Genomic DNA, 13,838 nt, shown 5'->3' with positions numbered 1-13,838 from the left:
GTATATGATTGTATAAATAAAAGCCAGCCTCCTTTCAGGTAATCTGATTAATTTACTAAAATGTTTCCAAAAGAAAATATCTCAGTAGGGGTCCTGGAGTTGGGGTGGCACAGTGGTTAGAGCACAGCACTGCAAGCTACTTCAGCTAACTGCTAGCTGTAGTTCAGCAATTCAAATCTCACCACCAGCTTAAGGTTGACTCAGCCTTCCCTCCTTTGGACATGGGTAAAATGAGGACCCAGATTGTTGGGGGCAATATGCTGATTCTGTAAACTGCTTAGAGGGGGCTGTAAAAGCACTATGAAGTGGTATATAAGTCTAAATGCTAAATGCTATTTGTACTCTATTCATGCTAATAAAAAATATTTGCAAAACTAGTTTGATTTTATAAAAATAAACTGGCTGTATTTCAAACCTGTAGATCAAACACATGAACATAGCTTTTTGTGGGACTGCAAAATCGAAGCAGTAAAAATGCAGAGCGCAAAATTGTATCTATCCCTACCTCTTCATAAATAACTCCCTTTAAATTCTGTGGGGCTTCCTTTCAGATCAATACATACTTTAAGACTATGATCTTAACATTTGCATCAGTTTGGATCAATCAGTGGATCTCCAAGATCAGGGGTCCCCAAACTTGGCAACTTTAAGACTTGTGGACTTCAGTTCCCAGAATTCCCCAACCATCATGGCATAGTTGGTTGAATTAATTCTGGGAGCTGAGGTCTACAAGTTGTAAAGTTGACACATTTTGAAACCCCTGTCCAAGATTTCAGTCCAAGACCAGGTAGTCCTCAACCTATGACAGTTCATTTAGTGACTGTTCAAAGTTACAACGACACTGAAAAAAGCAGTTTATGACTGTTTTGCAAACTTACAACCATTGCAGTACCTTGGTCACGCAATCAACTGGTAACTGGTGAACATTTATGACAGTTGTCGTGTCCTAGAGTCATGTGATCACCTTTTGAGACCTTCTGACAAGGAAAGCCAATGGGGGAGCTACCTTGGCTTAGTGACTATGTTACTAACTTAACAACTGCAATGGTAGTGTACTGGAACCAATGCTCTTCATTCTCTACATCAATGACCTTTGCGATTACATCACAAGCAACTGTGTCCTCTTCGCCGACGATGTAAAACTCTTCAACACCACCGATAACACAACTACTCTCCAAAAAGACCTTGATGCTGTTTCTGAGTGTCTAACACATGGCAACTCCAAATCTCAACTAGTAAATGCTCTGTCCTACAAATTGGGAAGAAGAATCTGAACTCCAAATACGAACTGAATAATCAAATTATCACAGATAATCCCCACTCGGGTAAAGACCTTGGTATACTAATAACAAAAGATTTAAGTGCCAAAGCCCACTGCAACAATATAGCCAAGAAGGCTTCAAGAGTTGTAAACCTAATCCTACGTAGCTTCTGCTCTGGCAATCTCACACTACTTACCAGAGCTTACAAAACTTTTGCCAGACACATCCTCGAATACAGCTCATCTGTTTGGAACCCATATCGCATCTCAGACATTAACACCCTTGAAAATGTCCAAAGATACTTCACCAGAAGAGCCCTTCACTCCTCCACACGAAATAGAATACCCTATGAGACTAGACTTTCAATCCTGGGCCTAGAAAGCTTAGAACCAAGATGCCTTAAACAAGATCTAAGTATTGCCCACAAGATCATATGCTGCAATGTCCTGCCTGTCGGCGACTACTTCAGCTTCAACCACAACAACACAAGAGCACACAACAGATTTAAACATAATATTAACCGCTCCAAACTTGACTGTAAAAAATATGACTTCAGTAACCGAGTTGTCGAAGCGTGGAACTCATTACCAGACTCCATAGTGTCATCCCCAAACCCCCAACACTTTACCCTTAGATTATCTACGGTTGACCTATCCAGATTCCTAAGAGGTCAGTAAGGGGCGAGTACAAGTGCACTAGAGTGCCTTCCATCCCCTGTCCTATTGCTCTCCTATATATCCTATACCTTTCTTCTATTCCTATATCTCTTCTTCTATTCTTTCATTGCTATGTTCTATTACTATATCTTCTTTTCTATTATTTCTTAGATATATTTTACTATGAGTATCTCCTCTATAACCTTCATCATGTACAGTGGTACCTCAAGATATGAACCCCTCGTCTTACGAACAACTCGTGATATGAACCCGGGGTTCAGAAAAATTTTGCCTCTTCTTACGAACTTTTTTCGAGTTACGAACCGGCATTCGGGAGGCTGCTGGAAAGCCCCCTGGCTGTTTTAAAAGGTGACAGCCGGGCGGCGGGGCTTCCCAGCAGCCTCCCGAACGCCGGTTCGTAACTCGAAAAAAGTTCATAAGAAGAGGCAAAAATGTTCTGAACCCCGGGTTCGGTTCGGGAGGTTGCTGGGAAGCCCCCCAGCCCGGCTGTGACCTTTTAAAACAGCCGCGCGGCTTCCCAGCTGTCTCCGAACGCCGAACCTGGAAGTTAGGGTTTGGCGTTCGGCTTTGGGAAGCTGCTGGGAAGCTGCGCGGCTGTTTTAAAAGGTGACAGCCGGCCTGGGGGGCTTCCCAGCAACCTCCCGAACCCCGAACTTTTGCCGAACTTCCGGGTTCGGGGTTCGGGAGGTTGCTGGGAAGCCCCCCAGCCCAGCTGTCACCTTTTAAAATAGCCGCGCGGCTTCCCAGCAGTCGCCGAACGCCAGTTTTTTTTGGGGGGGGGGGGTTTGGTTGCATGGATTAATTGACTTTACATTGTTTCCTATGGGAAACAATGTTTCGTCTTACGAACCTTTCGTCTTACGAACCTCCCCCTGGAACCAATTAGGTTCGTAAGACGAGGTATGACTGTATTTTACTTCATCATGTATTTTACTATATACCCACTAAAACCCTCATTGTGTATTGGACAAAATAAATAAATAAAATAAATAAATAAAAAACTCCATCTCTCTAACATTAAAGTAGTACTAAACTTTAAAATCAAGGGCAAAGAAAAAGAGAGAAAGAAAAAAGAAAAGAACAAAAACAAACTCTCAGTATTTAACATTCTATAAATCACATATTAATCATTATTTACAAAGAAAGGGAGAGAGAAAAGAGAGAGGGGGGGGAAAAGAATAGAGTAAAAAAATCCCCTTCACTCCAACATTTAGCTAATTCCCTAATAAAAATAGTTAGAATAATATAAAACATAAACTATCTTAAATTTGCATTAGCAACTAGTGCTGCCTCTTTTTTTTCCTTTTTTTTTCATCTGGGTGTCTACCTGCTATTTTTTCAATCTTTTACTTCACTTTTTTTTTTAAAAAAAATGCATATATTTTAGCAACAGAGATGTTGAGCTCAATCGTGGTCGTAAGTCGAGGACCAGCTGTAATGAAGAAAAATCCTTTAAGAGACCAAAGTTCAAGGAGAAAAACATGGATTCCCTTTCATCTTTCTTCCATTTTTATTACAGATACGTCCGTGGCCCTGATGTTCCTTTTCAATTAAAGGATGGCCAAAAACAGGATAAAGGGACACCCCTCCAGCACTTTTGAGTCTTCTCTCTCTTGCGTTCTTGTAGAGTAAGCACAGCATTCTCATTAAAAAACCCTGTTCTTGGCATTTACATTGACCTAAATTAATTCATATGCAGTAGATTAACTACGATTAACCACAGCATGTAATCCATTTTAATGTCCATCAAGGGGGTGGTGTTGAATTTTTAAAAGGCATACCTGATATTTCAGCCATATTTTATGTTTCCCACTTTTTGTCCGGTTCTACATAGATTTGATTAATATACACTCTTAGTTTATAGACACCCCCCCCAACCCCCAAATTGCCACACTGGAATACCTCCAAGCAACAACCACCCATGTTGGCAGTCATTAAACTGCTGTAAAAAATCCTGACAACTCTACAGAAGAACATCAAATCTTTCCAGAGTTCCTCCAGGGCTGGGGAGAGATTAACCCCCTCAAAATTAATATTGAGAAGAAAAGGAGAGAGAGAGAGAGAGAAACCACCACCCCAAATACCTCATTACTCCCTGCAGCTTTGCATCTAATTTAGAATCTCTACAACCTTGTGCCAATACATCAGCTCTACTTAGCAGGGATGTTTTGCTTTCAAATTAACATCTTCTTTGACTACGAACATTGGCCTGGGGGGGATTGTTTTGTGTATGTTTAGAAGTCTGTCTTACATGAAACTGAAAATGTCCTTCAAAATCAGTGAGGGAAGGGGAAGGTTGGACTAGAAGTAGTATTATAATGTCTTTGTTGATTTACTACTCCCCGTAGAAACAAGCTAGTGGGAATAATTTTCTTCTAGAGAGGTTGAAAGGCAGGAGGTCTTCTGTAACACTCTCCCTATGCTTAATGTCCCTGTCTCCCCTTAGTCTCCCCAAGAATTAGTTTCTAATCATCGGGGAAGAATGAATTAAGTAGCTTTTGAGTTCATATTGAAGAATAATATCCATTAAGTTGCCATTGTAGAGCCCAGATGATGTGTGGCTAATGTGTGTCGAGAGTATTTAATGCTCTGCAAAGGTCCAGGTGTGCTTGCTCCCTACATTTCTTCTTTACTAAATCAGATTGATTTTTTTTCACACACACACATATATCCCTCTCTGGTCTGCATCTCCAGCGTTTGCCAGCCCTGATTTACAATCTCCTTGACAGCCAAGCTTGCATGAAGCGATTTTTTTGCAATTAGCTGGGCACGTGATCAAGCTCAGCCCAGGGAACTGCCTCCAAATCTCCTTGCATGTATGAATTCTGCCTGCAGCTTGTGTGGCTTCAGATTCCTGGAGAATCTTGCTCGGGCCTGTGAGTTGGCACGGGAGCAGGATCACATGCTCCAGTCCTTCCCAAAAGGCTGCTTCTCCTTCCTTTCGCAGCGCACACCCAGCTTTTCTGCTGAGTTTGCAACATCACAAAAAGCGAATCCCATTTGCTTTCCTTGCCCTCTTCCCGTTTGGATTGCCAGGTGGCACAGGGTTCAGCGCATGGCTTGGCACAACGAACAGGGGGAGCGGGGAGCAAAGAACAGCAGAAAAGCTTCGCAGAGAAATGGCTAGAATGAATCAATAGCGACTGTCATTGCAATTTGAATTTATTAAAAGCAAGAAGTGTTCAGGGTGACATTGCAATACCAACCTATAGTATTTTAAGAGTCACCATCCCCTATAATCCCTGTGATAGGCACATCACAGTCTTTACGTTGAAGAACACGGCAGATTTGCAAGAATACCTGCTGAGGCTTCTAACATAGCGGCAAATAAAAAGAATGAAAATGGTCCATGTGTGCATAAAAAAGTCAAGATGACAGCCACAAGTATATGATCAAGGTCCTGCAGCTGTCACATGCACACAACCCTAGACACATTTTGTTTTGCCATCAGTTTTTCATTCAGGAGGAAGCGGAATAGAAAATAATAATAATGATGATGATGATGATGATGATGACGCATAAGAATTTATTCTAGTAATGGGACCCATGGCCCTTTGCATCAATAGCACATTTGTTGTGATGGAAATATCTTCAATTTTGCAAGTTTTATGCTTGGGAACATAAATAGAATACAGTGGTACCTCTAACCAAGAACGCCTCTACTTACGAACTTTTCTAGATAAGAACCAGATGTTCAAGATTTTTTTGCCTCTTCTCAAAAACCATTTTCCACTTACAAACCCGACCCTCCGAAACTGTAACCGGAAAAGGCAGGGAGAAGCCTCGGTCGGGCCCCTCTAGGAATCTCCAGGGAGGAAACAGGGCCGGAAAAGGTGGGGAGAAGCCTCCGTAGGGCCTCTCCAGGAATATCCTGGGAGGAAACAGGGCCTCCAACCTCCCTGTGGTTTCCCCAATCGCACGCATTCATTCCTATGGGAAAAATTGCTTCTTCTTACAAACTTTTCTACTTAAGAACCTGGTCATGGAACGAATTAAGTTCTTAAGTAGAGGTACCACTGTAGTGGGTTTTTGAAGGTCACCTGTTTGCAAGACTAGACACAAAAGTTTTTATACAGGCATTTCCCCCTTATTTCCCCCTTACAATCTACATACAAAAGGCATTCCTGAATCAGAAAGTCATGTGTGTCAGCAACATCCTACACAGGGGTTTTGCAGGGAATTCCAATTAGTGTCATGTCATGTTTCTAACGTACAAGGGCGGATTCCTGATTCTGCCATTACTGCGCTGGGCATGCAGCTTTGCTTCGACTGCAGGTGTGCGTGTGCGTCCCAGTGAGATTTTGCTTCGGCACATGCGTAGGAAGCAAAGTCTTGTGAGGGGACATGCATGTGCATGAGATTTTGGTGATTTTTCACCAAAATCTTGCATGCACGTCCCTTCGTGAGATTTTGCTTCCTGCACATGCGCAGAAGCAACATCTCACTTTTGATGCACATGTGCACCCACGGCAGAAGCCAAGCTGCACGTGCAGCTCAATTTTAGCTACTGGTGTGCCGTCCTTATCCGTATCAGTAGCAACCCGATACTGAATGTACAGCAATCCTAGCTTTTCAAATTAGACAGTATAGCTAGATGTAATAGTAGGTGGGAATGACCTTAGGAGATGTTGTGGTTGGCTCTGGGCCAGCTCCTGCTCCAAAGACTGTGGATGTTGGTTTGGGAGAATCCTCAAGTTCTCAGAGACTGATTTTACTGCCAACAGCTTTGGACAGTGAAGATTCTGTGTCAAGGGCAGACTCTGGGACTGAAGCAGGATCGGACAGTGACGTAGTTGCAGGCAGCCCATTAACTAATGACCCCATTAGTGAGTCATCATCATCAGACTCAGAAGAAGATAGATTAATAGATGCTTGCAGGTGCAGGTTTATGACGAGACGGGAACAACTGCTCAAGTATTATAGATGATAAGGGAGAACACCTGTGGCGGTGGCAATTAGGCTAATGCGTGCGTGGGAGTTTATCACTTTGGTGAAGAAAGAGTATTGTTCCAGGACTTACAAAGACTTTTTGGATATTTCACAGTTAAGTACATTTTGTAGACTCTTGAAGGGGGTGGCTGTGATGCTTTCACAGCTGCCTTTATCTGCTCTGTGTTGTTTTTGCTTTTAGCAGCATTCCAGGCTTGTGGTTTGTGGGAGAGCACTTTGGCTGTTTAAAGTGCATGAGTACACTACTTTTGTTTTGATAAACCGACTTTTTGTCGGCGTGTGTGTTCGAATTTACCTTTCTGACTTAATTGGGGCTCATAACATGAAGCCCGGCATAAAAGGAGAGAGGTGGAAGACCCACTGCCTAGACCCGTGATGGTGCAACAGGTGGCATGCGGAGCCATATATGCTGGCGCGTGAGCCATTGCTCTAGCTCAACTCCAACGTGCATGTGCGTACTGGCCAGCTGATTTTTGGCTCGCACAGAGGCTTTGGGAGGGCATTTTTGGCTTCCAGAGAGCCTCCGGGGAGATGGGGGGAGGGCATTTTTACCCTCCCTCGGCTCCAGGGAAGCCTTTAGAACCTGGGGAGGGTGAAACATGAGCCTGCTGGGCCCATCAGAATTTGGGAAACAGGCCATTTCCGGCCTCCAGAAGGGGGCGGGGAAAGCTGTTTTTGCCCTCCCCAGGCATTGAATTATGGGTGTGGGCACTCACACATGGACAATAGTGTGTGCACACACTCTTTTGGCACCTGAGGAAAAAAAGGTTCACCATCACTGGCCTAGACAAACAAAATTTCCATACAAAGCAGGAAGAGTAGCAAAATTGCCTCAGAACCCACCGTTCCTAGTTTTCAGCATAGTACAAATGAAGGGATGGAGAGATACTTACAAGATTGATGTAGGTCTTATAAGGTAGTCCGAACAAGAAACACACCCAGAATAAACTGCTCTAACTTTATTGCAAGGTTAGTTTAACAGAATCTTGTGTGGTTTTCATTAGTTGAAAATACTGGAATATATATGCACACAATACCTATAGTTAGAATGGCAATTGCACATTTTACTTTCTGCCACAATTTCTAAGGTATTTTTCACTGAAATGTGAGAATTTGAAATTATGGCTCATGTGGGGGCAGTTCTTTGTTCCTTCTTCCCAGGTGACCATAATAATTAGTCTGCAGAACAAAATGAGATAATAGAATTAGCCTGATCCTGTACTGAAGCAGATTTTCTACATCAATTTATTTGAAGAAATTGGTATGTTTAGCTTAGTGAAAAGAAGGACTAGGGGTGACATGATAGTAGTGTTCCAATTTTTTTAAATTCAAAGTAAAACTGGAAGGGACCTTGGAGGTCTTCTATTCCGACACCCTGCTCCAACAGGAGAACCTATATCATTTCAGACATGTGGCTGTCCAGGTATCTTCTTTAAAGTCTCCACTGATGCAGCACCCATAACTTCTGAAGGCAAGGTTTTCCAATGGTTAATTGTTCTCACAGTTAGGAAATTTCTCCTTAACTCCAGGTTCCTTCTGTCCTTTATTAGTTTCCATTCATTGTTTCTTGTCTTGCCTTCTGGTGCTTTGGAAAATAAGCTGACCTCCTCTTCTTGATATAGTGTACATCAGAGGTGGGTTTCAGCAGTTTCTGATCAGTTCTGGGCAACCAGTAATGGAAATTTTTAGTAATTCTGAGAACTGGTAAATACCATCTCTGACTGTCCACGTCTCCATCTATTCTCTGCCTCCCGAGTCCCAGCTGATTGGGAGCAAATGGAGATTTTGCAGTAACCTTCGCCTGGAGTGGGATGGGAATGGAGATTTTACAGTATCCTTCCCCTGCCACGCCCACCAAGCCCCACCCACCATTCCCCACCATGCCCACAAGCCCAGCTCTGCCCAAAGAACTGCCAGTAAAAAATAAAATCCTACCACTGGTATATATAATATATAAAGATATTTGTTTTCGTACAATATAAATATAATATAAAGATATTGTATGTATAGTGTACTTTATATAGATAGGGTAGAATCAACCTTCATGACAATATTTATGTAGCAGCCTCCAGATCTGGGCTACAACTAAAGAACAGATAAATATACTCTTTAGGAATGGTTTATTGGAATGTGGTTAGTGGAATAATGCATGGTTGTTGGAATGTTAGCAAACTTCAATACAGAGCAAGCAATATAAGATATAATATTTTTCCTTCCATAGTTAGGAACACATGATTCTACTCTCAACAGAATAAGAATATAAAGAAATAAGAAAAGATACATTTTGTGAAATAGTATTCTTAATAGCAATATAAGTTTTTCTGTCTGCCCTTTGATAAAGCAATTTTTAGAAGCATCATCTAATCAAAATTGTGACGTTTTAACTGCCTGGGTTTCAAGTGAAAATATAAAGTGAATTTCATTCATTTCCGGAGAACTCAATAAGACTTTTTTTTTTTTTTAAAAAAGGCTGACGGGTTGGTTTGTGTTCTAAAGAAATTATGTATAGATAAATCAGATTCTTTGCCTTTCTCTATACAGTAACTTGTCTGAGCTAGCCTTCTTGCTAGAAGGAACATATGCGGGGAGTTTACTACTTAGTAATTCATACATATGACATCAGCTGTATTGATTTTAAAAGTAACATCTGTATGTGTATGAGAGAGTGCCATTATTTAACTGGACGTTGTAATGTAAACTGAAACTACTGTATGCTGCCTTGAGATTCAGAAAATAACTTAAAACTTAAATGTGTTCAAAATAGATCTATAGAAAAGGAGTTAATGCTTTCTGCAAAGACCACACTGTTACAGCCACACCTCAAATATCAGAGATATTTAATTTGTTAAAACCCTGAAGCATAAACCTTTTATAGCAAAAGCTTGTTCTCCCACCCCCCCTCATCTGCTGAAGGGCAGGATTTTTACTCCATTTCCCCCAACAATTTCACAGGAGATGGGGGGGGGGACAATTAATGAATCCAATCAGTTGTCTATCCTACTTTTGATAAAAAAAGAGGGTATGTTTTTGTATTTTAAATCTGGGAGTTCTTTTTGTTCTTTTGGCAACACTTTCATGCTAGAGTCTGCCTGCCTATCTGTCTGTCTGTCATGCTATTTATTTAGCAATTCACACTTTGATTGAGCTGTCCATCATTTCTCCAGAAAACTCCCCAAGACCCTCTGAAAATACGAGAGATCCATTAGATGATTAGGACAGGCTTCTCAAATAGATCTTCCCCTCTGCATGGGGATTGAAGCACGGCACTTCAATCAGATATGGTCTGTTCATAACAAAGTTCAATCGTCTCCATATGTCCCAAACCAAAAATCAGATCTTGTGTGTGCCCTCAGTAAACTGGATCAGATCCACGTTGCCATTGTTACCATGAATTCCTGATCTATTTCAGATCTTTCACCAAGGAAGGCAAATTAAAACTTCCAAGTACAGCGATACCTCTACTTAAGAACTTAATTTATTCCGTGACCAGGTTCTTAAGTAGAAAGGTTTGTAAGTAGAAGCAATTTTTCCCATAGGAATCAATGTAAAAGCAAATAATGCGTGCAAACCCATTAGGAAAGAAATAAAAGCTTAGAATGTGGGTGGGAGGAAGAGGAGGAGGAGGACAGTCGCTCCCAGAGCTAAGGGAGCATTTCTTTTCTCTGGGTGCTGACAGAGGTTTATTCTCTCTTCCAGCGCCCAGAGAAAGGAAAATGCTTTGTTCGCTCTGGACTGCCAAAGCCTCCTTAAGCGCCACCAAAAGGCTCCTCTGGCAGCCCAGAAAAGCCCGAGATGGCTGGGATTAAAGGGGGAATGGCAGGAAACTGGCTGGGCCTTCGTGCTGCTCTCATATTTCCTGGGAATTTTTTCCGGGCTCGGGTTCTTAAGTAGAAAATGGTTCTTGAGAAGAGGCAAAAAAATCTTGAACACCCGGTTCTTATCTAGAAACGTTCTTAAGTAGAGGCGTTCTTAAGTAGAGGTACCACTGTACAATCAAATTGTGGAAATGTACTACCAACCCAGCATTAATGTTATCCATCCCTGGCCAGGATAACACAGCGGAACAGGAAGACTAATCCACAAAACACAATCCACAAACAAACCCATTTGATCCTTCAAACCAGGCAAGCATCAGCAATGTCATGCCTTTGATGTCAGCAGACTTTCATGGATGATAACAGCTGCCCTCCTCCCCTCCCAAATGGGATTGTGGCTAGTGCCACATCCCAAATGTGGGTGGGCAGAACTCTTCCATTCAGATTTTGATAATACAAATTAGGTCTGCCATCTCATTCTGTGTTGGAATGAATGAATGACCTTGGGGATAAAGGGAAAGAGATGCTACCTAGAAAACCACCAGATAAGAAGGAAGGAGCCAAATAAAGGAGCCAAATGAAGGAAGGAGCCAAATGAGACAAATAAATTTAGGAAGAACTCACTTTTATGGATCAAACAGTTAAAAGTTGTGGCTGGAAGTTGGTACTTCAGATTTGCAAGAGTCTCTTAAGATAAAGAGCCTTACAATAAAGTAAGAAGGACTGACACATCCAGAGTTAAATTGGAACTCTGCCTCTTGCAAAAAGGAGAGAGACTTCCCAGTCTATTGTGCTTTTAATTAAAAGTGTCCTCCTCTGGAAATAATAACATCCTTTGTCTCTTCTTGTTCAGAACAACTTGGCTTTAACTAATGAATTGCTCCACCATTCTTTTCCTATAAAAACAAGAACTTTTTATAGCAGCTTCTTATTGTGTGATGACAATGATTTCCAAGTAATATGCATAAGAAAGAATTCTAAACGTGACCTTTTTTCCCCTGCAATAACAGTTAATCTTTCTTTTCTTTTCAGATAAATTATCAAGATAATATGGTGCATCTGGGCGAAGGCAGATGGACCCACATGTTCCCTTTTCTCATAGTAGGTATTTTGAATGCATAAGCTGCAGGTCCATCCATTAACTGTAGCGAATTGACAATAAAGAACCATTCATTAGTGCTTTATTAATCAGAAACAAAATTTCCCATGTACTATAACTACTTCAGAATATTTCATTTTAAAAACACTTTTTATGTCTTTAAAATAAATCAAACCCATAAATGTCATTAATGTAGTTGAATCTCAAGGGATTAGGTTGATCTGATTGACAAAGTACATGCAATGTTTATTATTTTTACAAGATCCAGGGTTTGTGCTGGATAGAGATGGAGAAAGAAGAGATCAGAATTTCCAAGCAGCTCCAACTTACCCCGCTGCCAATTCGCTTCCTTGTGCACTGCGTGGCTGTGTGTGTGCTTTGCACGCACATATACACAGTGGCAAAAATTACTTTTTAAAAAAGCTAAAAGCAAGATGGCGACCGCATGCACAGTGCTGGAAACTCAGCTCCTGCACATGCACAAAAGGAAAAAAAAACAGATTTTATTTTTTAAAAGCAATTTTTTTAAAAAAAGATGTTGACGCCCACAGACCTGTACCGACAGAACCAGTTCTGTGACATCATCATGACATCACCAGCAAGTCGCTACCAGTTCAGGTAAAGTGGTCCAAACTGGGGAAAACCCACCTCTGGATGGAAGAGATTTTGTTTCTGGGACCATGTTTTGTATTACCATATGATAGAGTGCTGTGACAAGATGGTCTATCTGTCCCAAAGACTACAAAAAAAAAAAGTTTTTTACAATATCAAGTCCAATAAAAGGACTTACTAAGTTTCTCAATTAACTCTGAAGAAGAACACAGATTCATAAAGTTTATGGCCTTCACTGTCTAGATAAATCAAGGCTCACAGCATGGAAAATAAACAAAGGAGAGTTTGAACTCATTACAGGAAACCAACTGTAAATTGATTGACATGATTCATGCAATTACAATAGCGCTTAAGAATCAATGGAAATGAAGAAAGAGTTTTATGTTAAAAATATGCATATTTGCTCACAAATTCAGATAGATGACTTTGCTTTGCTGTAGAAAACATCTGGATTAAATTAAACTAGGAAATGCTATTGCAAAAACAATAGTGTTATTGGTTTATGTCACTGGCTACTCAACCAAACAGAGTATCTTTTAAATGGACTGAAGGTAATACCGGTAGTAATGGCAGATTAATTGGGGATGAACTCTGCCAAATTTAGGAAGAAATCTATAGGAAATTTTCAAAATGGTCAGAAGATTCCATCACTTCACCAATTGGTAAAAGAAACAAGTTGTTCAAGTATTCTTGTCTTGATCTCAAGCAATAGAGTACATATAGCAGATGAAGACAGCAGATCATACTTACCCACTACTAGAGAATGTACTGTAGTTATATGCAAACCTTTGTCTTCACGAAAGCAGATTTGAATAAAATCAGGGCAATTTTAAGAGCAACTCTGCAATTCTATGATCCCCTGAACCTGGAATAAGCTTAAAATCTAGAGCTTATAAACTTCAACTAACAGAAGGAAAAAGGATTTGGGAATTATCACTCACTGCTTACTTTGGAGATAAGTGAAGTTTATTAAAAAAGAAACAAATGAAAAATAAGTTCTGAAAAGAAAATAATCCGTTTAATTTTGAAATGCTGAAATTGCTATATAGCCCAAGCTATCTTATGTTCAATGTAATATTTGTTTCAGAAAAGTTCTGAAAATAAGTGGAAATGGATTCTTTTGATCTTGAGAATAATAGCTGCAGATTGCTAATTTTAGAGAGTGTTACTAAGAAGGCATGCTGTATAATATTTAGTACTTTCATGTGAAAAGCATTTTTGCTTCATTGGTGGGTTTCATCCCCACCTTTTAGGGTGGCCATTTGGGTGTAGGTGGCACTCAGAGCCATATTTGATGGCACGCGAGCCGTTGCCCTAGAATGTGCAAGCTGGTCAGCTGATTTTCGGCTCACACAGAGATTTTGGGAGGGCATTTTTGGCTTCTGGAAGGCCTCCAGGAGTGGCGGGATGGGGCATTTTTGCC

The 13,838-nt window shown here is 40.9% G+C and overlaps 1 protein-coding gene across 1 annotated transcript in view; it reads left to right on the top strand.

Annotated features, from left to right (window-relative positions):
- The first annotated feature begins 11,745 nt into the window (after window positions 1-11,745).
- The window catches only part of EDAR (ectodysplasin A receptor), a 34,786-nt gene continuing 32,693 nt past the window's right edge, over window positions 11,746-13,838 (top strand). The window contains exon 1 of the mRNA XM_070751846.1: window positions 11,746-11,805. Coding sequence (XP_070607947.1) covers window positions 11,755-11,805 — 51 coding nt within the window. The 5' untranslated portion in view covers window positions 11,746-11,754. The remainder of the gene's footprint in view (window positions 11,806-13,838) is intronic.

This window comes from Erythrolamprus reginae, chromosome 4 (genome assembly GCF_031021105.1).
Source record: "Erythrolamprus reginae isolate rEryReg1 chromosome 4, rEryReg1.hap1, whole genome shotgun sequence".
In the NCBI taxonomy this organism is placed as follows: domain Eukaryota; kingdom Metazoa; phylum Chordata; class Lepidosauria; order Squamata; family Dipsadidae; genus Erythrolamprus; species Erythrolamprus reginae.
Note: the sequence above shows the minus strand (reverse complement) of the source record. Positions and strands in the feature narration are given on the sequence as shown.